The sequence below is a fragment of the Pleurodeles waltl genome, chromosome 3_1 (assembly GCF_031143425.1).
Source record: "Pleurodeles waltl isolate 20211129_DDA chromosome 3_1, aPleWal1.hap1.20221129, whole genome shotgun sequence".
NCBI classification, from domain to species: Eukaryota; Metazoa; Chordata; class Amphibia; order Caudata; family Salamandridae; genus Pleurodeles; species Pleurodeles waltl.
Genome location: NC_090440.1, coordinates 724,344,275 through 724,368,835, shown reverse-complemented (window position 1 = coordinate 724,368,835; position 24,561 = coordinate 724,344,275). Strand labels below are relative to the sequence as shown.

General features: G+C 41.6%; 1 protein-coding gene across 1 annotated transcript in view; it reads left to right on the top strand.

Moving 5' to 3' along the window:
- The window catches only part of LOC138284568 (intermembrane lipid transfer protein VPS13C-like), a 953,192-nt gene that overhangs the window by 437,957 nt on the left and 490,674 nt on the right, over window positions 1–24,561 (top strand). The window contains exon 9 of the mRNA XM_069223471.1: window positions 11,865–11,945. Coding sequence (XP_069079572.1) covers window positions 11,865–11,945 — 81 coding nt within the window. The remainder of the gene's footprint in view (window positions 1–11,864; window positions 11,946–24,561) is intronic.

Here is a 24,561-nt window from a genome sequence, read left to right as displayed (position 1 = left end):
TACTTACCTGCTGGCAGACTGGAACCGGGGCACCCCCTTCGCCATTGAAGCCTATGCGTTTTGGGCACTACTTTGACCTCTGCACCTGACTGGCCCTGAGCTGCTGGTGTGGTAACTTTGGGGTTGCTCTGAACCCCCAAAGGTGGGCTACCTTGGACCCAAACTTGAACCCTGTAGGTGGTTTACTTACCTGCAAAAACTAACAAACACTTGCCTCCCCCAGGAACTGTTGAAAATTGCACTGTCTAGTTTTAAAATAGCTACTCGTCATTTATGTGACAATTGTATATGCTATTTTGCTAATTCAAAGTTCCTAAAGTTCCTACATGAAATACCTTTCATTTGAAGTATTACTTGTAAATCTTGAACCTGTGGTTCTTAAAATAAACTAAGAAAATATATTTTTCTATACAAAAACCTATTGGCCTGGAATTGTCTGAGTGTGTGTTCCTCATTTATTGCCTGTGTGTATACAACAAATGCTCAACACTACTCCTCTGATAAGCCTACTGCTCGACCACACTACCACAAAATAGAGCATTAGAATTATCTCTTTCTGCCACTATCTTACCTCTAAGGGGAACCATTGGACTCTGTGCATACTATTCCTTACTTTGAAATAGTGCATACAGAGCCAACTTCCTACACATGGGTTATAGCTTGGGTATCTATTCTAAGGTAAGGAAGCTGCAGCTAGAAGTATCTATCAGATGAACAAGTTACTTACCTTCGGTAACGAGGTATCTGGTAGAGACTCTATCTAGCTGCAGATTCCTTACACACGCCCAAGCCTCGTCCGGTCTGGGAAAATTTTTCTCATGTAGATATGTATATATATGTATATATGTATTTATGTGTACATATGTATATTTTTGATCTTGCCATTTTTTTGCCTTTCTTAAAGGTATGAAAGTATTTTTACTCCAAACAGTCAAAGAGGTAAAATACATAATAGCTGGTTCTTCCATGACTCTGCGCTTCTGGCGTGGGAAGTTGTGGAAAAGAACTGACGTACGCGCGCCGAGACGGCGTCTATATAGACAACCGTGACGTCATAGACGCCTCCAACAACGCTGACGACGCACACGCGGAGCTGCTCAACGCACGCATATCCGAGCGACGACGGCATGCGCGCAGGGTACTGCTCAGAAAAAACTCCGTATTCGAAGCTGACGCCAGGGAATTCTAAGGTAAGGAATCTGCAGCTAGAGAGTCTCTACCAGTTACCTCGTTCCCGAAGGTAAGTAACTTGTTCTTCTGTCTTTTTGTTTTATTTGTTTTTCCTTCTGTTGGTCTCAAATAGGTGCCAGTCCTCAAAAATTAACTCTGGTGCCACCCACTTAAAATAGAAACACAGTGAAAACACCAGAAAAAGACTCCACGTTAGAACAATAGAGTATATTTTTATGAGTTAAACAAGACCAAAACAACAAATATCCAATAGGTAGGAGTCAGGATATCCATTTTTTAAGATTTTCTGCAATATACAGTGCTTAGAAGATTAAAGGGCCAACCTCAGCTATGTGGTCTCACTACACTAGGTCAGATCAGAAAAGTCAAAGATTCAGGGACCAACCTTGTCCCGCTGCGAAAGTACCTCTGGATGGAGGATGCATCAACATTAAAGATCTGATGTGGGAATGCCCACCGGTTTTACGGGCCTGGCACACCATAACTGCACTAACCACAGAGCTGCTGGAATTTCCAATCTCCCCCATGCCAGAATCTTGCCTGCTGGGGATCCGCCAAAAGACTAAGAATAATAAACAGGTTCATAAGTGCATTGACTTAGCATTCGTGCTGTTTAAGCGACTGTTGGCGATGCAATGGAAAGCACCGTCCACCCCAGACATACAGCGTTGATTGCGCGACCTGTTGAAGTGGGCAAGAGCGGAAGCACAGGTTCTGCACTCCCTCCAGGATAAAGGGCTGATAATTAAAGGGTTGAATATGTGGGACACTTTTGTTTCCTCAATCGAGGCTAAAGATGATACTCGACCTCCATGAAGCCACAAACCGCATAGTACAAGCATACACCTTGTGCATCAGATACACTATATAGAGGATACACATATGGGGAGTGGACCTAACATGAGGTACTAGACTCCACAAACCAAGTACTCACCGTCAACCAGAACACCATAAGGAACTCATCCGGAGCCTTCCACAACGCAGCCGTCGCCGACATCTGCACTAGGCAGCATATATGCAATGGAACAGAGGGCAGTGAGTATTCACCGTAGTCCTTTAAGATATACCTAGGCATACACCACATGTGTGGCGCCAACGCACACAATGCGATTGGTTGAACCCACACTCCCACCTGAACTAAGACCGTTCATCAACAAATATCAATCGCCATAATATCAATGATCTAAGTAGCTGACTATCCGGGATAAGTGGGAGTCAGGGGTGCCCCTCTCCACCTTCTAGCCTTCCTGACCCACTCACATCCCCCCCACCAGTGATTACCCTTAAGTGGTTATATAACCCCCGTCTCTATGTCCATATCTTGTTTGTTTTGTTTTGGTGTTATGTATGTGATATTGTGCACCAAATAACAATAAAAGAGATTTAAAAAAAAAAGATGAAGGTTATGTGTCGTCATCAATCTGTGCAGTCGACGATCTGACGTCCTCGACCAGCGATATGCTGCTGAAAAAGGAGATGTGTCGGTTCCGACCGGTGCAACACCAGCAATTCGTGGAATTTGGCTGGATCAGCACAGGAAAACCCCCACTTCCAAGGGCCCAAGGCTGGATTAGCACCATTTGTCAGGGAGGGCACACAGATGGCACAGCCCAGGTGCTGCTGTAGAGTTGCTGGAAGTCTTTACTTTCCCAGAGACTAAAGAACAGGTGGCAAGCAGACAAGCTCTTGGATTAACTCTGGGTTCAAATGGTGCGGGTCCAGTCCTTCCCATCCAGGCAGAGAGGGCAGCAGACAGGCCATCATAGCCAAAAAGCAGTTGTTCCAGAGCAGCAGTTCAGCAAAGTAGCAGTCCTTGTAGTAGCACAGGAGTCCGTTTCACTGAGAGTATCCACAGGTCCAGAAGTGTACTTATTTGGTAGGGTCAGAGGTCCAGTACTTATATCCAGATGTGCATTTGAAGTGGGGGTGACTTCAAAGAGGGTTCTTTGAAGTGCACAGAGATCCTCCCTTCCTGCCATGACTCTAGACTCACTACAGGGGGTTAAGCAGTCCTTTGTGTTTTGAGAGCAGGACACTGCCTATTCGGGTGTAAGCGTCAGCTCCTCACTCCCAAACTTCCCAGGATGACCCATCAACATGCAGATGGCCTCTCAGTCACACCTACCCTTCCTTTGACTGAGCTTGTCTAGAAGGAATGCAGGAAACCAGCTGTCACCAGAGCCTAGACATGTATTGGAAACAGACTGCAGTTACACAGTACTAAGAGAAGAAAAATGGCAACTGCATAAAAATGGTATTTTCAAACTTGTAATAGTAAATCCAAATTTACCACTGTTAAAAAATAATAATTCCATAGGTGCTAAGCATGATAGGGATAGTCCTTCTCAATCAGGAATAACACTTTATTGAATGTAATAAGGAATCCCCAATGTTAACCTGCGAGAGAGGTAGGCCTCACAGTAGTGAAAAAATAATGCAGGAGTTTTTCACCAGCAGGACATATAAAATGTAAAAGTATATGTCCTGCCTTTTAATCACATAGCACCTTGCCCTTTTGGCCACCTAGAGCCTACCTTATGGGTGAAGTATATGTAATAAAAGGGGAGTTTAAGGCTTTATAAGGGGTTTTGAATGCCATGTCGACATGGCAGTCAAACTGCACACACAGGCTCTGTAGTGGCAGGCCTGAGACATGTTTAAAGGGCTACTTAAGTGGATGGCACAACCAGTGCGGCAAGCCCACTAGTACCATTTAATTTACAGGCCCTGGGCACATGTAGTGCACTTTACTAGGGACTTAAAAGTAAATTAAATATGCCAATTGTGGATACGCCAATGTTACCATATTTTACAGAGAGAAGCACATGCACTTTAGCACTGGTCAGCAGCAGTAAAGTGCTCAGAGTCCTAAGGTCAGCAAACAAAAACATATTCAACAAACAGTTGAGGGAAAAGGCAAAAACTATGGGGGTGACCCTGCAAAAAAGGCTGTTTCCAACAACAGGCACAGCACCCACAGAGGTGCCCCAGTACACCATATGCAAGCTGTATGGCATATAGTAATATTCCAAAGGTGGTAGGAGACGGGAGAGGAGGGGTGTACCAGGCTTTGTCTTTGTCATCCAGTGTGGGACAATGAGGTGTTATTTGCTAATTGGATCAGGTATGAGAGTGGAAAAGGTCAAAAACATTTTGACAGCATTTAAGCTCCACATAGAAACCGATCAGGACTTTTCTCTGCTTTCATCAGTACACTATGTGAGTGATCATTGTTACAAAAGTTGCTTAATGTAGATCAGTGGCCTTGGTCCTCAAATTCCAAATCCTAGTCCTAGTCTGGGTGGTTATTCATTCTACCCCCCCTCCGCCCCCCACATCATTGAGGCGTTTTTGGCTGGGTCTAACTGTTTGAGGAAAAATGCCACATGTGAGCATGTTAAGTTCACTTTCATCGACTTCGACGTGACTTTAGATTCCGTGGCTTCCACAATGACATCTGTTGTTGTACTCTTCTTCATTATGGATCCAAGGGTGACTCTAGACTTGGTTGGACATGAAGAAGTGGCATACTGTTTAAATCCAGAAACTGCATCAGAAAACTCCAACTATTGCAGTGAGCGCAAAAACGACATGAGGTGCGATATTGCAGTACAGACATCAAGCTAAATGTCTGGAAGCAAGCAAAAGAGAGTTAAAGAAGGGTTACTATGGGTACACTATCCCCACGAAACGCGCACCTGTACAAACTAGCCCGGTATTTACGTTCATAGTAATACATTATGGAACTGCAAGAAAGACTTGTAGATGAAGAATATATTGGCACCATGTTTGAGAGACACATGGAGAAAGATATTTTTACTGTGTGAATAGGAATCGGCCTTTTGATTAAGTGTAGCGCACATTTGAAAAATGGATCAGTATAATTTTAAGCCTTATGGGCAGAAACAAACAGTTTTTATCAGGGAGCTGCTAAGGATTTCTGTGGTAATTGTAATAGGTTAATGTTAAGTTCCAACCAGACAATGTTAGAGGGAATATCATCATTGTGCTGTAGGAGTCCCGGTCTTATTCTCTTGCCTTGTTACTAGCGTTAGACAAAATGGGTGGCCGCTCTTTTTCCATTCTGACCTAGCTCTCCTTTCAATTTTGGCGTTCAGTGCTTTATTGTCTCATTTTTACCACCAAAAAACAATGTACTCGCTTTTTAGAAAAGATTATTAACAAAGGCTGACCAAAGCAATTAGCCACACTTCCAAAGAGTTACGAACTGTTTCTTGTACACCAGCGGTTTTATCTCCTTACTTTTCCCTCTTATATTTAAATTGGCTGAATATTCTTGTGCTAATGAATCTGAGGTTCAGGCAGGAGGGCTAGTGGTGTGCCAGTTTCTAAAGGTATTTTAGACCTTCTTCAGCCAATCCCTGGTTTATAATGCAAAGAACATTACATTACATATTTCAATCACTGGGTGACAATGAACATCTTCAGAAACAAAGATATACGCTCTGCATAATCTGCAATTTCACTATGTCCATCTCTAGAGTGCAGTTACAGTAGTAAAGGTGGATCAGCACCAGTGTTATAGTAAGTTGAATTTTGTGGTTAAACTGCAGGACCCTTCTAAATGTAAACTGGAAGTTGATGCTCTTGATCTCTGGGTCTTGAGCTGGTTTAAAAAAAAAAACAGAATCACTAAAGATACTATGATTTTGTTACTACCGCCATCTCTTTTGGACAGTTGAATAGTGGGGGTATTTGTGTTATGAGTGGTTATCATGATGTCCTATTTATTTATTTATTTCTTGATTTTATGTTGCGGGAACAAGATATAAAAGGGCATCTGAGGCTTCACACAATAAAAGTTATTACAGCATACAAGCAGTTTACAGGCAAGCTGTTGCATAGCTTTAATCCCATCAGAATAATAAGTCTCTTTTACACTGTTATATAAGTTCAAACACACGTTACACACTTGAACAGATTCTTGTGGAAAGTTTTAATCTTTTATCAAATAAAAAACAAGAACTAAAGAGAAGAAAGAAGCTGTGGCACTTTTACTTCTAATAAAGATTGAGTGGATATGTGTAATAAAGATACCCCTGGTGGATTCAAGGTAAGCAGGATTTATTACTGCTGGCAAGAAACATTAGTACAAATTGACATCTCACAAGACTGACAGTGCAACTCTTCCAGATATCTTTTCCCGAACGATCCATTCTCTACATTCTTCTCACAGAAAAAGCCAGAGTTTGTATACATAGGGTAAGGAAAGGGAAAAGGGGTAAGGAAGTAGAATGAGAAACTAATGTTTGAGCTGGACCATAAATACAATTATGTATGCACGTCGTGTTGAGAATGTAACATTGCTACAGTTTGTGCATATAGCGCACACTTCTCTTAACAAAGCAAAAAGATATCGAAGAGTGAGCTGAAGGGGCAGGGAGTGGCTGGAAACCTTCCTGTCACTGCGGGCGTCTTTCTCTGCTGGCATTGGGGTCTGGTTGTTGTAAGGAACATTGATAGAACGATTCATGTTAAGATTATTCCCCTTCAAATAGACTCATGTTCCTAGGCATTACCTGATATCTGGAGCACTTACCTGGCTACATTGTCGGGTTCCATATAATAGTTTTTAAAAGGTGATTAACAAACTTTGTGATGGAATTTTAAGTTTGTTACCCTTGAAAATTAATCCGCACTGATGGTTCTGCCAGTCCATGGCTCTTTAAACTTAATTGCGTTCAGTTGTCATTCATGAGCTGTGAGTGAAATGAAATGCTTTCAGGCCCAGGGCATAGTCGGACTGGCCCCTATGTGAGTGGGCAGGCCTTTCTTGAGTTTGGGAGTTAATAATCGTCTGTCTTTTTTAAATAATTGTTTGTTTCAGTGATGTGGCAAATCCTGTCAAACAGTGCTTAATTTGTAAATAAAAATGTGCCAACATGCGTCTGGTGCAATTAAATATCCGAGTACAGAATACTGAGGCAGCGTAATCTTAAAGCCATTTTGGGCCTCTTCAATCCATTTACAGCCACTCCCTGCCCCTTCAGCTTGCTCTTGCAGCTTTCTATTTTCTCCCATTGTGACGCTTTTTCCCGTTTCTCTTCCTCACTATTTGCCATATGTGTCTTTTGCTCGCAGTAAATGCTTGAGGCAGAAGAATAAGTGCCGACCCTCAAAAATAAGTGCCAGTGCTCTGCACCAGAAACAACAAGCACAAATTAAGCACTGCAGATAGATAAGTAGAGGATGTTGAAATGATAGGTGTGCTGTGCCAGTCAGAAACACATAGTGCATGTGGGTCAGTGCAGCACTCTCAGTGTTGGATTGACTGTGCTTATCATTATGATTCCCGAAGCCTTAGACCGGACCCCTCACTGCATTCTGATGGAACTCCTCTGTGGGGCTGGAGCGAGAGAGGGAACTCTTTACTGCATCCTGTCTTATCCTATTGGCGAAGCTCAAGAGTTTACCTACTCCTGTTCACGCCATCTTTCCATTTCATATGTCGTGGGGTCGATCATGTCTCAACCCTTAATCTTCCCTATTTAATATTCATCCACCCGAAAAGCCAGCATATATTCCCTCTCTCACTTTAATCTCTGCTCACGCGGATGATATATGGTCTACATCAGTAGTGACATAGCCACTTTAAATTTAAAGTTGAAAAAACGGTTTAAATGTGATTTTTCACTTGCATGGGCCTAATTGTTTTGAGACTCGGTTCGGACAAGACATTCATCTTTGGTTATCTTCCACAGTCTCGTGGTAGGACTTAGTACTCTTACAACATAGTTCCCCTCCCTCCCTCCTCAAGTAGAAAGCTCAAGGTACCGAGAAGCCCTCTCGGCCCTTTCAATCTAAAGCTAAATAAATAGCACCACTTAAACCCAATTATTTCTTCTTAAGGTTGGATTTTCCCTCTTCTTCACTTTCCCTCTCCAAAAACCATCATTCAGACCATGCCTATGACTTGCCTTGACTTCTGCAATACTCTGGTTCAGGGCTTTTGGGCTTGTTTTCTCTTTTTGCTGAAACACTTGTAATTGCGAAACTTTGCAGCAAAGATGTCGGCTGGTAAACACAATTCTGGCCGTCTGGTGTCTCCGCTGCAAACTCCGGACAACTCGTGCTGCAGCTCATCCTGTCTTTGTTCCATAAGTCACCTTGTGTAACAGTCACTGTGCGGCACGCCTAGGTGACCTCGCGACGTAGTTAATATTATTGTTTCAACTTATATTTTAGTTATGTATTGATTTTATCTACACACCGTACTGAGGACATGTTCTTTACAATTGTTAATACTGAGTTGAAATTAGTACGCATTCTATCTACCGCAAAAAGATGAAAGTCTAAGTCAACCTTGTTGCATTAAACTCAGGATAAGCAGATCGCACACAGATTTCAGAAGGGAAATATTCATCTCACTGAGCTATGTTATTGGTCTCGAAATTACACCCCATTAGTTATTTTGACAATAATTATGATCAGGTAAATATTCTGCAAGACATCAACTACCAATACTGTGAATCCAATGTCAGTAATCAGGCTTCTCTGGTATTCTCCAGTGATTTTCCCCTTCATTTAATTCACAGGCAAGGATGCCCCATAAGGTATTTTGCCAGTAGTACTGCAACACTTCTTGTGATAGTCAGTGTTTGTTAGTGGAAATTTTACAAGTAACTTGGCCACACAGTTTGTTGCTAATATTATATGTTAGTTATCTTGTAAGTAATTATGCTTCTCGCTTAGTGTGCCTTATGTAATATTTTGGAAATAATCACACCAAGCATTGATTTTAACAGTGTACTGTACACTTTTTTTGTTTTTATTAGAGAAACATTTCTGTAGCGCTTTGTTTCAAAATGATTTACAATAAAATCAGTGAGCTGGTGAAATAAATTGCTAAAAGATTGCAAATATTAGAAAACGCGGTAGGGAACACCATAATGACCAACGGGAATATTTAAAAATCAGACTAACAGCACAGCTTATGACAGATGTATACATAAAATGTACAAAATAATGATACAAGTCACTCTCATATCTGTGTCAACAAGTATTCCGTAATTCAGTATTTTGCCAGTATTTATGCCTCGTACATCTTCAACCGTGATGCAAGCGATCTCCTAGGTCAGCTGTGCCAACAGCCTATATCGAGTGGCTCATGCAAAATGCTGTATGAGCCATTTTAAATTGAGCATGCAAAAGCGCGTTCTGTGCACGCTCTCCTGCTTGAGACGTATTGTTTACAATAGAGAGCTTGGAGCCTGCCTAGTGCTTTCCATTTGTTGGGTTCAGTGTCACTCTTCTTTGCTGCCTCCTAATTGGCCAGCATATGCCAAGCATAATTGTTTGTACCTTTCTGTGCACCACAGACTGAGCACAGATTGCTTTAACTTAATTAGTGCCCATCCGCTGCTCCCAACGTGTTTGAGATGCCATTTCTTCTTCCTCTCAAAGCATGATACTTCTTTCCTGTCCCACCTATTCCTTTTCCATGTTGCTGACCCCATCTGTGCTCCCTCCTTTGATCTCCCTCATTTTGTCCCTCTCCCTGTTTTTTTTTTTTTTTTTAAACATATTGCACAGCAGCGCTGGCTGCTGTGCTATCTGGCTTAAAATAAAGCACTATGAAGTGGTCAGTGATGGTTGCATCATATCACTTTTTTCTTTACTTTAAACTGTGCTGCTGTACAACATGTCTAAAAAAACACTGACAAAGCTAATAGATCTTGCATAGACTAGACCTATTGTCTTTGCCAAAGCATGTTTACTAGAGGCAGGCAACAGATGTGCTCCCACATGCGGTGCAACTTGTCCCTTCTCTTTCAGATTGAGCAATTATTAATGCAACACTGTGTATTTGTTGTTGTAATGCACCTGTCAATCACAGTAAAAGCTAGGTTAATATGCTTCTTTTGCAAGTTTATGGTGAACACACTAGTGCCTGTAAAGATGCATTCCTACGAAGACCTAAGTGATTCGTTTTCTTGCAGTATCAATTTTATTCTTCAATAACCTCTTTTTTGAAGCTCATTTTCAAGATTTTTAGTTTCAGTGACTATTTGAGGCTCTATCCATCCATTATCGTGACACTTATTGAACAACAGGCCCTTGAGTTCCCTTATGGTGCGGTTGTGTTCACACAAGGCTCAATTTACAAAGATATGTCCTGGCATGAGAGTGGCCATGGGCATGCAGCGGGATTCCAGTATAAAACAGAAAGTAGTAACATTAGATTGTTCCTAAGGTGTTATGTTGTACTTACCAAGCACATAACTTCATCCCAAATGGATTTTGAAATGCATCAGTGAATAGTGAAATGCACCAGTGGATGTGGCAATTTATAGATGTCTTTATAAAGATGTGGCACGTAAGGGAAATTGAATAGATTTTGAGTAATTGAGAGTAAATTGTAAGCATGTAAAACGTTAATGTATTTACTAAACTCTGTGTGGTTAATTCATTGTGGCCATTCTACAACCACAGGGCCGGCCATGTTGGAATGCTACAACAATGACAGACTTGGATAGTACCATTCCAAGATGGCCATTTGCCATTATTTGGGTAGCAAATACTTATCTAATTATTGAGCCCTGCTTCAGCCATCATGAAATGGTATTCGCAAATTCTGCCAGTATTGAACTATTCGAAGATGGCTATCAAGTTTTTTCTAAACATGGGTGCCATCTCGGAACAGTTCAACAATGACATACTATTGATGTCTCCCTGCCACTATTGTCCAAGTCATCTTTGTCCAACCTCCTCCCATATTCCTTAGAAGAAAGACTAGTACTTACCCAGATCTTAGAAACTTTAATTGTGCAAACTTTAGCAGAACTGCCCCAGATAATTTCACTACAGGGATCTCTAGATGGCTTTACCTTTTCTGCAGGTAAGCATAATCTGTATCTATTTCACATTCTTATTCACTGCGAAAACAAGTGAGAAGTCGGCATTGCCAATGCTTGTTCAGAAGGGGCTCAAAACGTGCCACTTCTTGAACATGCCTTTCTAATTACTGAGTTGTCTCCCTTCTCTAGAAGAGTTAATCGGTTCTTTTCTTGCAGAAATAGCACCAGGACATCTAGTTCCTGGATAGTTAACACCCTCTATAAGCATTTATGCATTTGCATCTTCTTTGTGTTACTGTTAATATTCTGGGGCACTTCAGTACAACATATTCTCATAATCATTTCTAACATGGACCTGGTTGCACGCATGGAGCTCTGAGTTTCTGTAGCACACACTGGTCACATAATCATTTGAACATTAAGTGCTCACGGTGCCAGCTACAGTTGCACTATAGCCTGCCATATAGTCATATGATTGTTCATAGGCTTACTGCACCGTGCCAGGGTTTCTCTAAGGCAGTCACTCACACATGATAGGACATGACATAGACATTTGAATCCTGTCCAGGCTACCGTGCTTCACGGGGGCCTCCTACAATAGTTGCCCTATTAATCCCTCAGGGTGTGGTGCCGACCTTTGATAAATTAGGGATTTACACTATTAATTAAAGGGTCTTTAGATACAATATTATGTTTTATAACTATGGTTGTAATGTTAGGTAATAATTTGACATTTACATACATTTATTGTATTGGATATGTCACGTCCTTCAAACTTGATAACAACGCTTTGCTTCATTAAGTATTTCATTGTAATAACTTGTTTTTTCTGTTTTTTTATCTTCTTACGGTTAGCTTGTGCGCCTTGATTGCTTCAGTGCCTACTGGAATGTGAATAGCAGCTTGTACTATCGCAATTCGAGAGAAAAAATATTGGTAATTTTCACTTTTCTGACAACTGTAGCATGCATGATTTCTATAATTTTAATAATTCACACATAAAGATATTATGTCCAAGTTTCACTGGTCAAATTTATTATGTGCTAGTTAAGGAGAAAATCGGATGCATAATCACAAAGTACAAAAGGCACTGGCAGCAGTGCAAGTCATTGACATTACTTGTGAGTGCATAGTTTTACACAATGATATCTGTAAAAGCATTACAGTGAGTAATCTTGCTACCTCTAAATAGTCACTATGTACAAGTAGCAAATTCTTCACTATCTGAAACTGCTAAAGGATAGATGAATCGTACTTTTACGTCAACGCGTTTTACTCAGCCCAGCTTCAGTTTCAGGGAGACGTAATAGGGCTTTGTGAGTTTCCCCACTGCCGCGGTCTCTCAGGATAAATTTCAAGAGAGCACTTCTCTCACAAAACAATATTGATAAATTCATATGTGAAGGTGTTAACAAGTGTTTGAAGAACGTGCTAAAAGATGAACAACATGTGAGGTTAATCAAAGGTTTCTACAGGGAGTGCAGAATTATTAGGCAAATGAGTATTTTGACCACATCATCCTCTTTATGCATGTTGTCTTACTCCAAGCTGAATAGGCTCGAAAGCCTACTACCAATTAAGCATATTAGGTGATGTGCATCTCTGTAATGAGAAGGGGTGTGGTCTAATGACATCAACACCCTATATCAGGTGTGCATAATTATTAGGCAACTTCCTTTCCTTTGGCAAAATGGGTCAAAAGAAGGACTTGACAGGCTCAGAAAAGTCAAAAATAGTGAGAGATCTTGCAGAGGGATGCAGCACTCTTAAAATTGCAAAGCTTCTGAAGCGTGATCATCGAACAATCAAGCGTTTCATTCAAAATAGTCAACAGGGTCGCAAGAAGCGTGTGGAAAAACCAAGGCGCAAAATAACTGCCCATGAACTGAGAAAAGTCAAGCGTGCAGCTGCCACGATGCCACTTGCCACCAGTTTGGCCATATTTCAGAGCTGCAACATCACTGGAGTGCCCAAAAGCACAAGGTGTGCAATACTCAGAGACATGGCCAAGGTAAGAAAGGCTGAAAGACGACCACCACTGAACAAGACACACAAGCTGAAACGTCAAGACTGGGCCAAGAAATATCTCAAGACTGATTTTTCTAAGGTTTTATGGACTGATGAAATGAGAGTGAGTCTTGATGGGCCAGATGGATGGGCCCGTGGCTGGATTGGTAAAGGGCAGAGAGCTCCAGTCCGACTCAGACGCCAGCAAGGTGGAGGTGGAGTACTGGTTTGGGCTGGTATCATCAAAGATGAGCTTGTGGGGCCTTTTCGGGTTGAGGATGGAGTCAAGCTCAACTCCCAGTCCTACTGCCAGTTCCTGGAAGACACCTTCTTCAAGCAGTGGTACAGGAAGAAGTCTGCATCCTTCAAGAAAAACATGATTTTCATGCAGGACAATGCTCCATCACACGCGTCCAAGTACTCCACAGCGTGGCTGGCAAGAAAGGGTATAAAAGAAGGAAATCTAATGACATGGCCTCCTTGTTCACCTGATCTGAACCTCATTGAGAACCTGTGGTCCATCATCAAATGTGAGATTTACAAGGAGGGAAAACAGTACACCTCTCTGAACAGTGTCTGGGAGGCTGTGGTTGCTGCTGCACGCAATGTTGATGGTGAACAGATCAAAACACTGACAGAATCCATGGATGGCAGGCTTTTGAGTGTCCTTGCAAAGAAAGGTGGCTATATTGGTCACTGATTTGTTTTTGTTTTGTTTTTGAATGTCAGAAATGTATATTTGTGAATGTTGAGATGTTATATTGGTTTCACTGGTAATAATAAATATTTGAAATGGGTATATATATTTTTTTGTTAAGTTGCCTAATAATTATGCACAGTAATAGTCACCTGCACACACAGATATCCCCCTAACATAGCTAAAACTAAAAACAAACTAAAAACTACTTCCAAAAATATTCAGCTTTGATATTAATGAGTTTTTTGGGTTCATTGAGAACATGGTTGTTGTTCAATAATAAAATTAATCCTCAAAAATACAACTTGCCTAATAATTCTGCACTCCCTGTATTTCATCACAACTCAAGCATGTTATGGCTGGTTTACAAGATTTACCATGTAATATGAGGGAAGACGGGTATGCCTCAGTAGATAAATCATGCATTACAAGGGAAGAACTATAACATTTTAAAACAATTGCAGTACATTATGAAAGACGTCATGCAACCTCAATATCTGCACTTTTCATTGGTTCAATCTGTAATTCCATGTATTGATTTATTTTTAGGCATACTCTTTTAATTTGTGCAACAGGGAGGAAATACAGGACATAGTTACACTCTCGTTCTGCTCTAGTCCTAATGGGAGTACTGTGCTGTAGTCTAGCACAGAAGTATTGAGAATTTGTCAGTATAAGAGGTTCTGGACAGCATGCTATTTCCAAACTTCTGCCTCAGTATAGCTAAGGAATGGACACATGTTCACAGGGGTATACTTGAGGGGAAACGAGAGGGTAGGCCGTAACGCAGATGATCCAAACTGGGCCGGAATAAAAGTAAACGCTTCACAGCCACAAGACGTAAGTGAGCAGTCTGGCTGCAGGCTCTTAAAATGGGTATTTGGATAACCTCTGCAGGCCATACACTGCAAAGCATACCAGACTGTACGATTAATTCTAATTTGAAACATCTCCCCACATCAGCATTTATTTGACCACTTGTCTCAGGTCTTACCATGTGTCAAAAGGACGGCGATGACCAGCCCAAGGGTAACCGAGATACAACCCTCAAAGGGAAGTAGCAGAGCACTTCCCTGCATTGCGGTACAGATTTTAATTAATTTTAAGGGAAACCAAGCAAAAATAAGCCAACAAAACAAACATGACGGAACCAAGGTACAGAACAAAACAAACGTGAAAGAAGCGAAAACAGAGTGCAAACTGGTATGATTTGCTGGAACCTTACAACACAAGTTGCTAGGCTAATTGTTCGTAACTGGCTCTGCCTTTTGTATTTATTTGTTATTTATTGATTTAAACGTTTCATACAACACAACACAAGACATTGTTTCATTTACACGTCTGCCAAGCAAGAGTTTTGCTGTGTTATAAATGTACAGACATCAAATGCATCGCACGTAGTGCCTACTCTGTATCACATCATACAAACTTGAAGTCTTGGTTCTTAATTCTCATGTAATATGTATTATATATGACTACCCCAAAAGAGTGTCAAGAAGCACATTATCATGGTTTCTTGTACAGCAAAATAAATATAAAGTTTATCCCAGGAGGATGTAACCGTAATGGAGGTGCTAAATCCATGCACCCTAATGGTCTGTTTTAATAAGCAAACAAGAGGTGTTTGTGTACCTTAAGCCACAAGTACTATGTCCTACCTGTTCCGTGACAGTAGGGTACCTTCCTCCTTGGCCTTGGATGATAATGAGGATTTAAAATATTGACCTGTACCCTAAGACCTGTGCGTGGGTTATCTGCTACATTTGAGATCGTCTGTCCTTCAAAGTACTTTTGTAGCAGTCCCTTGGAGAAGCATTGTTACATTGGGCGTTATTCGTGAAAATAATGAGTACCCTTAGTATTCATGCACCTCATGTAGTATCGAAATATGTTGCATGAGCTATTTGAGCCCCTGTGAAACTCTCAGCATGTAGGTGTCTGAGTTGTGTAAAAATCTATCCCAACTTCTTTCAAATGTTTCCATTTGGTTGTTTATGAAATAGATCACCTGTTCATATGTACACATTTTGTTCATTTCCCGATACCCACATAAATAGTTCAGGGCTATGGGGGCTGTCCACAGCCAGAGAATGCAAAGCTTCACTGTCTCTAGTGCTATAGCAAGCCACCTAGACATCTGGTGAGTGACTTAAAGGTAGTCTTCACTATCATGCAAGAGGGTTGCGTGGGAAAACTGTAGATTTAGGGATCCTAATACAGCATTGATATAGTTATGAATTCTTTAAAGAGACTTCTAACCGCAGATTCCTCACGTTTTATATATTCCTCAGGTGTCAGTCGTGAGCCTTAAAATTTTCTGTAGAACCTCAGTGAGCAGTCATTTGGCGCCATTCCACTCCAGGAGTGATATACACAGCTCGGAAGTGCTACTGCTGTGTCTGGTGATTCCACCAGATGTGGGTCTAGAACTTCCCTAACAACTATCAGTGACATTTCCTCAATTTGTCTATCCAGAGTGCTAGGGATGTCACTAAAAAAAAAAAAGACCGGTTTCAAGCCCTGTAGGGACTGCTGCAAACAAATGTCTGTGACAGAGCGCCACCAGGTATGCCTATGGTGTCTGGTGCCAGGCCAGAACTCCGAGGTCTGCAGCGACTGCATTTCAATGAACTCAAAGGAAAAGGCAAAGCTCTAAATCACTAAGCACAAAAAGACTAATTGATGGAACCGCTCTAAGTTGCAGTCCACGTCCTAAGGTTGGTCCTGGTCCCATTCTTTCCCCTTGAGTCATTGCCACTCAGGAGGTCAATGTTTGTTGCGGTTGACATGTTCAGGTAAGTCTAAGAAGAAGAGTGGGCCAACCCTTGCTTCAACCTCCCAGTCAAGACCAGGCGCCGTCTCTGTTCTCCAGGCGACCATGCTTTTGCCTGGTTGTGCAAGCATCCATGAGTCGCTTATATCCTAACACTTCCTACTACCTCCCCAGAGAAGGAATATAAATGCATAGAAACTTTTGACAAAGGTATGTTTTTGTCTGCCAGTATGACCCTCAGATTCCTTAACTCCAGCTGCTTGGTGGGCCATTATTGCCATGCCATTAGGGATTCAGTGGCACAAGTCCTCTTTGGTGTAACTGAAGACCTTCAGCCTGTTCCCACTCAGGTGATTCAAGATGGCCAGATGCAGCCAAATTCTCAATTTGTTGTGGCTTAGACACCACCGAACCCATTGGATGAGCGATGGGCACCATTGTTGCCATTTTCCTCCATGCATGGCTGTGATCAACTGGGTTGCCACTTCTTCCACTTGATTTTCCACCCCCACAAGGGAAACAACAAACTTTACTTTCTGTTTTTGGGACATGGTGATGCGAAGTGTGGCTGAAGTCCTTGACCTCCAACTCCCCACTATCGACGTTAAAACCAGTGTCTTGACAAAAGTCCTTCAAATGGGTCGGACATTTTCAGAGCGTCTTTTTCAATTTAACGAGGTGCTGGTAGATACCTTATTAGGGGTGTGGGCTAATCCTTGCTCCACCCCCACTGGATCAGTGCCAGGCACCATCACTCTTCTCCAGGCAACCCTGATTTTACCTGGTGGTGCAAGCTTCCTTGAGTCACTTACATCCTAACACCTTTCCTACTACTCCCCCTGACAAAGAATCTAAATGCATAGAAACCTTTGGCAAACATGTGTTTTTGTCCGCCGGTCTGGCCCTAAGATCCCTTAATGCCAGCTGCTTGGTGGGCCGTTACTCCCATGCCATTAGGGATTCGGTGGCACAAGTCCTCTTTGGTGTACCTGAAGACCTTCAGCCTGTTCCCACTCAGGCGATTAAAGATGGCTGGATGCAGCAAAATTCTCAATCGGATGGGAACCATCATTGCCATTTGCCGCCATGCGTGGCTGCCATCAACTGGGTTATCAAGCAATGTCTGAGAAATCAAAGTGGAATTCCACTCCCTTGCTGCACCCGCATTCTCCTGAGTAAGTGTAGGGCAATTCCAGCTGTGTTACCAAGCAATGTCCAGTGCTCCCTGATGGACATGCTCTTTGATGGGACTTGCCTGTTTGGGGACAGCTTCCACTTTAGAGCGTTTTAACGAGAACCGTGCCACTGCCTGCTCTTTGAGCCTTTCCACCCCACCTAGCCCCCGCAACAGTTCCACTGTTTCTTTCGTGGCTTTGGCCATGATGCCCTCTACCGCCAGCCTGTCCAGCCTCCACAAAGAACGCAGCAGTTTTGCAGTTGAGGCCACTGGCAGAGACGCATAATGTCAGCTCTTCTGAGCATTGGAGCGTCCAAGGCCTCTATCGCTCGGAGCCATGTTCTGCCTTGTGTGGAACTTGGGATTTCTGTATGCCTTTCCGCTGATACTACTCCTGCCTGAGTTCTCAAGAAGATCAGGAATGACCACCATCAAGTCATCCTTGTGGCACCATCTTCATGCTTGAACACCTTCAACATTCCTCGTTGGGACAAATTTGTGGTTTCGTGCAGCTCATGCCAGATTGATTCCCTCAAAGCCAAATTATCCGATGTTCTCTTGGTTGTTTTATCTTTTATTCTGCAAGGTTTTGCCTTGGGCATGGTTAAAGGTTATCTTTCAGCCCTTTCTCCCTTCTTATGGTTGTCAGATCAGCCCTCCTTGTTTAGGACACCAGTGATGATACAATTTTTGAAAGGTCTTCAACACATTTCCCGTCCTCTTTTTGTGATGCTCCAATGTGACCTCAATCTGGTCCATACATACTTGATATGGCCTATGTTCGAACCACTTTTAGAGCTGGCCCTTACATCTCTCTAGTACTAAGGCTATGTTGGTCATCACCATCACCTTGGCACTTCATGTCAGTGAACTTCAGACTCTTTGTGTTAATACACAATGTAAAATCTTCTTCCCAGACAAAGAGATTCTGTGGACTCTGGCATATTTTCTGCAAAAAGTTGTATCCATTCCATGCCTGTCAAACCATCACCCTTCCGGTGTTATATGCTCTGCCTCACCCCTCTAAGGAGGAGGAGAGACTCCATCATTTGAACTCCAAGAGAGTGCAGAGCTTCTCCATAGGTCGTACCAAAGAACACCAGGTGGATAATCGGCTCTTTGTGGGGAACACTGGTGCGAAAAAAGGCAAAGCTGTGCAGAAGACAACCTCTTGGATCATATGCTGTGTTAGTATCTGTTATGCAATTTCTAAAAAGCAACCTCCAAAAGGACTGTGCATACCACTGTGCTAGCATGCCGTGGCCCTGTCCTAGACATATGCTTGGCAGCTACGTGGGCTTCCCTCCATATATTCGTGAAGCACTATTGTCTTGACTGCTGTGTTAGCTAGGAGGGGCACTTTGGCTGTTTAGTCCAGCAGGACTTTCTGATTTGAGTCCTTATACAGACCCGCTTCCAATAGGTACTGCTTTGGTATCTATTCAAATGTGAGGAATCTACAGCTAGAAGTCTCTATCAGAAGAACAAGTTATTTACCATCAGTAATGCTTTTTCTGGTAGAGACTCCATCTAGCTGCAGATTCTTCACTAATCCTGCCCATTCTATGATTTGACTCTATCCATTAAGCCATAGGAATGTGCACAGTGATTATAACCAATTTGCTCTTGAGGCTCTGCAGTTGGAGGCGGGGACAGTCTCAAAAGCAACTAAATGTCAATGCAGAGGGATGGCACCTATATGGGCTTCGCACATCATTTCCAGAACAGTGTCATTGCAGAGCCACATGGTACTAATGAAAAGTTTCTGGATCCAGTCTGATGCTGAGGAATATTCAGAAGGTGAGGAATATGTGGCTAGATAGTTTCTATCAGAAAAAGTGTTACAAAATGTAAGTAACTGTTTTTTGGTCTTTTACAAAAGTGTTCTAAAGCAGGGCACTCCCAGAGAATATGCCCGATGTCACACCAGAGGAAGTTGTATTGTATCCAGGTGGCCTCCAGTAATATACCAGATTCATGGAGTTGTTTTGGAGTTCAGAGCTATCTATGTGTATTGTTACAACTACTAATCATTCTGTTCTGACCTCCTCTGTGTACTCCAGTTGTAAACAATCTAGACACAAGACCCTTAATTGTTGTGATGTTTGGGTTGAGAATGTGTGGTCTATAAAGAACATATATAGGCTTAACATCATTGCCTTAAATTTACTAACTGTACAGAGATATTTAAGAATTGTATAGTCATGTAGGGCTATATGTACTGATGTGAGTGGCATGGTGTCCCAAAACTACAAAAAGCACTCTTATATTGTGGATAAAACAGGGTTGAAGGTCTGTAAGTGTCTTATGGTTCCAGTGTATAGTGAGTAAACGTTCCCTGCCCATCCCCAAAATAGTCTCTCTGAGTACTCACTGAGCTAAATTACATCATGTAGCACATCTGTGTTTTCAGATATGCAAGCCAATGGTATTTCACATGGCGCAGTTGAAGATCACCACATTCAATTGCAGCATGTAGGTCACACATATTGAGTCATGGTTTCCGATCTGCCCAAATGAACATCTTCATTATCTTGTTCAATTCCTGTACCATGCATACAGGTATACTTGTATGCTACCCCACAAAGATAAGTGAAGTGAGGAGCATCTAAGTATTTTTTTTTAATTAAGAGAGCTATAATATTCTCAAACATATTGGCTAGTCCTGTGTTCACAAGGATCCCTAATTTAAAGTTGGATGATCTCCATTTGAAGGGGTGATCTGCTATTGAAGCTGCCATTGTGGATTTTGTGAGAAGTAGTGCTTCAAATTTACCCCAGTTAATTTTCTATCCTGAGAATTAGATCATTTGAGTGAAGTGTGGGATGGATTTAAGAGGGTTGGGCAGTATTTTCAGGATATAATTCATGTGTAGCAGGGACTTGTGTTTCCCGGCCTTAGTCATGATACTTTCAATGTTCTCATTTTGCCTTATGGCTTGTGTTAGTGGTTCAAATACCAATATGAACAAAAATGGAGACAATGGGCACCCTTACCTTGTCACTCTATATTTCTCTAATTTGGCCAAAATGTGGTCATTGCATCCCACTACCAGGAAGGCTTCATGTACAACCATCAAACCGTACCTAGGGATGTTTTCCAGGTGCCAACATTTGGGAGCACTCAAAACAAGTAGGGCTACTCCAACCTATCCAACTATCAATCACATTTGCCGCATTCAACATGTAAGCCACATTCTCATCAGGCTTGTCTTTTATTTGCCATAACACATTTGTGAATGACCTCAAGTGGGACATGGAGGTGTGGCGTGGCACTAAGTCGACCTGTTCTCTGTGAACCAACAGGGGTATGAACTTTTTTCAGCCCATTGGCCAGCACTTTCACAAGGATTTTCTCATCCACTTTTATCAATAAAATTAGCCTTTAGCTGTCACAATCCAACATATCTTTTCTGGATTTCATTGACAATGTGATACTATCCCTATGTATTTCCCTTAGGGGGATTTGCTGTCCTTTAGTTCCTTAAACAGTTGTATAATAGAGGTACTAAGAAAGGTTAGTTAAGCTTATGGTATTCTATCGGTTATGAGTCTATTCCTGGTGCCTTACTGTATGGAAGTTAATTGACTACCCGTGCAATGTTCCGTTCGGTTTATCATGATCATCAATACATTTCTTTCTGACAAAAAATCCATTCAAAACACAGCAATACATATACAAATATCTTTCCAAATAAATAATTAAAACAGTGGAATACAATTAATCAAGTAAGGTCGTTTAGAAACGAACACGAGCAAAGTACAACAATAAGAGCAAGCTGCCCTAAATTAACAAATATAGCTTTTAGATATCTGTGCTGCAAAACGTCATTGTTGTGATCCATGTAACATTTAAGATTCAATCACATGTATAACTAGTGCTCTCTTCGGTGCTGGTTCTTTTGATTCATAAAGCTTCTTGGTGCTGCCTAACACCCAAGCAAGGACATATAGGTAGAATCCATTTTCTCCCTGAGCCACTATACGCAGGGCAAAACAAGGTGTTTTTGCAAACTTGACAAGAGTCATAGCCAAGACGGCCTTTAGTCCATTTAATGCAAAACTTTTTAGTTGGCAGGATTTCATATCTAAATTTAATATACATGTGCTTAGATCTGTGACAAATATCACATATAAATAGGGTCAAAGAATGATGTGTTCTTATGGTTCAAAAATCTATCGGTGATTGTCACATCCTTGCATGTCTGTAATTCAGTGTCTCAGTAAAATTTATAAAATCTTTCTTTGGTATGTTTTTTGTTATCCATTGAGCATCTGCTGATCTATCCCATAGGGCTGGTAGCCCCAAGCTATATAGCATAGATTTTACGTATGCTAGCCATAAAATTTAAAAAGGTTTGTTACGCTGTAGGACTGCCTCCAGTGTTGTCCTTCAGGGGCCAAGCTCCTCCTTGACGCTGGCCAAAATCGATATACATAGCCAGGAGAGGAGCACTATGTGGCAAGCTCACAAAAAAAATATATATATATATATATATATATATATATATCTGGGGAAATGGTGCAGGTATTTCCAAGATAACAAATGTTGAATTTCTAAGGTACTCTTGTCAATCTAGGATAGGTGCTTCATATTATAAGTCACTCTTACACCCAGGTAATCAAAATCAGTAACCCGCACTAGTCTTTCACCCTCAGCCTGTAGGCTAATCTTGCAGGAATTGTGTGGGTTGAGAAATATATAATTTACATATATACATATACCTTGCTTTGGCTGCCTTCAATTCCAACCCATGCTGCCTGTAATTAGTGAACCCATTTATTAAAACCATTAGGCCTGCTGGAGTTTTGGATGCCAAAATTGTATCATCTGTGAAAAGCAGAGCTGGAACTTTCACTCATTCGTTTTTTGGGGCATTACTGCCTGGAATGTCCAAATGGGTGGACACATTGTTAATATACAGTGACAAAAGGATTGGAGCAAGGGTTTCTTACTCCCTCAGCCACTGTTGTGCAAATTGTCAGTTCACCCAGTTTCCCCACCTCACAAGGGCATAATTATTATTGTGTAACCCCATCTGATAGAAAGAATATTTTGAGGGGGCTCCCATTTGGGTTAGCACACTCCACTTTGTAGGGCGAGAGAAATGATCAAATGGTGGTTATGAGGTAAAATGTTAAGTATAGATGCCTCCTAGCTAATTGAACAGTATTTCAATACATTGTCCAGAACCTAAAAACCTGATCTACTGTGCTTGTCAGTTTCCTAAAATCGGAGTGTAGGTCTGATAGTATCCTATTATATTCTATCCATGTCAGCAGTTTCCCTAGTATTTGATGGCAGAAGATTTTTTGGAGACTATTGATCAGACCGATTGGTCTATAATTGCTGGGGACATCTCTGTCTCGTTTGTTTTATAGACTGGCACAATTTCAGGGCTGCACCAGGATACGGGAATTTTGTTGTTTATATAAGGGTCCCAGATATGTGGTTCTGAGAAGAACTAGTCACTTGGTTTCTAATCTGGTCCTGGCGCCTTGCCAAATCTGTGTAATGCAATAGTTTCCAACCTTTTGACTTCTGTGGACCCCCACTTTATCATTACTGGAACCCAGGGACCCCCACTGAATCATGACTGGAATCCGGGGACCCCTCCCCCACTGAGCCATTACTTAAAGCTGGGGCCCTAATCTGTTAAGATTATTTAATTTTCGAAGCAGTCGCGGACCCCCTGAGAAGGCTTTGCGGACCCCCAGTGGTCACCAGACCACAGGCTGGGAACCACTGGTGTAATGTATAGCTTCATAAATTTCTTCTAATGAAATTACTAATTCCTTTGATAGTTTGTGGCAAGTATATGTGTCTGTATGTAGCTTGAGTTGGTTCTCACTTTTTGGGGTCATCATATAGCCTCTGAAAATGGTCTACCCAAACATGGAGCTGTACATGTAAATCGACCATGGGAGCAATCTGGCAACTTCAGTTTGTGACAGTGTGCCAGAAAGGTCTATTGTCCCCAATTTTAAAAACAACTAATTAATCATTCTACATCTCATTGTACTATTCAGCCCTTGTAGACTTCTATGCTCCTTTGTAGTTTCTCCTTGCTTTTTTAACGGCGTTTTGATCCTTGCTTTTGAATATGTGTAGAAGTGTAGTTTTGATGTCTCTACATTGTTATATCAGGAAGTCACTCTGGCTTGCCCAAGCTTAGATGCCCTTTCTGTTTTAGTGATTATTGGTCTTAAATACTCAAAACATTTCTCATGGGTTATCAGTTTATCTTTGGGATCAAGAAAATCATTCATATTATGTCCCATTTCTTCTAATACATATGTATGCTATAGATTTGGGATAGTAAACACAGAGTATCTACAATTCGAGTCCAATTCAATGTAAGCCTATTATTATTCCAAAGAAGCAAGCCTCTGTGATCAATAGAACTCAGGCTCCTGTGGAATCAGGTTAAAGAGCCCTCCATCATTAGATGGAGTGCATTATGATTACTATCTCTCCCCTAAAGCAAAGCTATATCTTTAAAAAAAATACCCACAGTCACAAGTCAAGCATCATAAATCCATTCTGCTAGAATTTTTAATTCTTCCGAAGGTAGAGGTTCCTACAGCATCAGATATAGGTCACTCATTGTATGCTCAAAGACCATGGCTAACAGTCATGCCCATTAGTTGGGTTGCTAATTTTAAGCATGTTTTGACTTGCTAGTCTTTCCTAAGGACACCCCATTTCTCGTCCTTGGTAAGTGCATGAACTGAGAAATGTAAAGGTTTGTATGTGAAGTTCAAATCAACTGCAACTAACAAAGGGCCATTACCTTAGTTCCCCTCTTTTACTGCCTCTAGCTGGCTAATGGTTGCATACTCAATGTTTCTGCTGCTGCTCCTATTGTATAAGTTTATAATAGACAGTGTGGCCTCC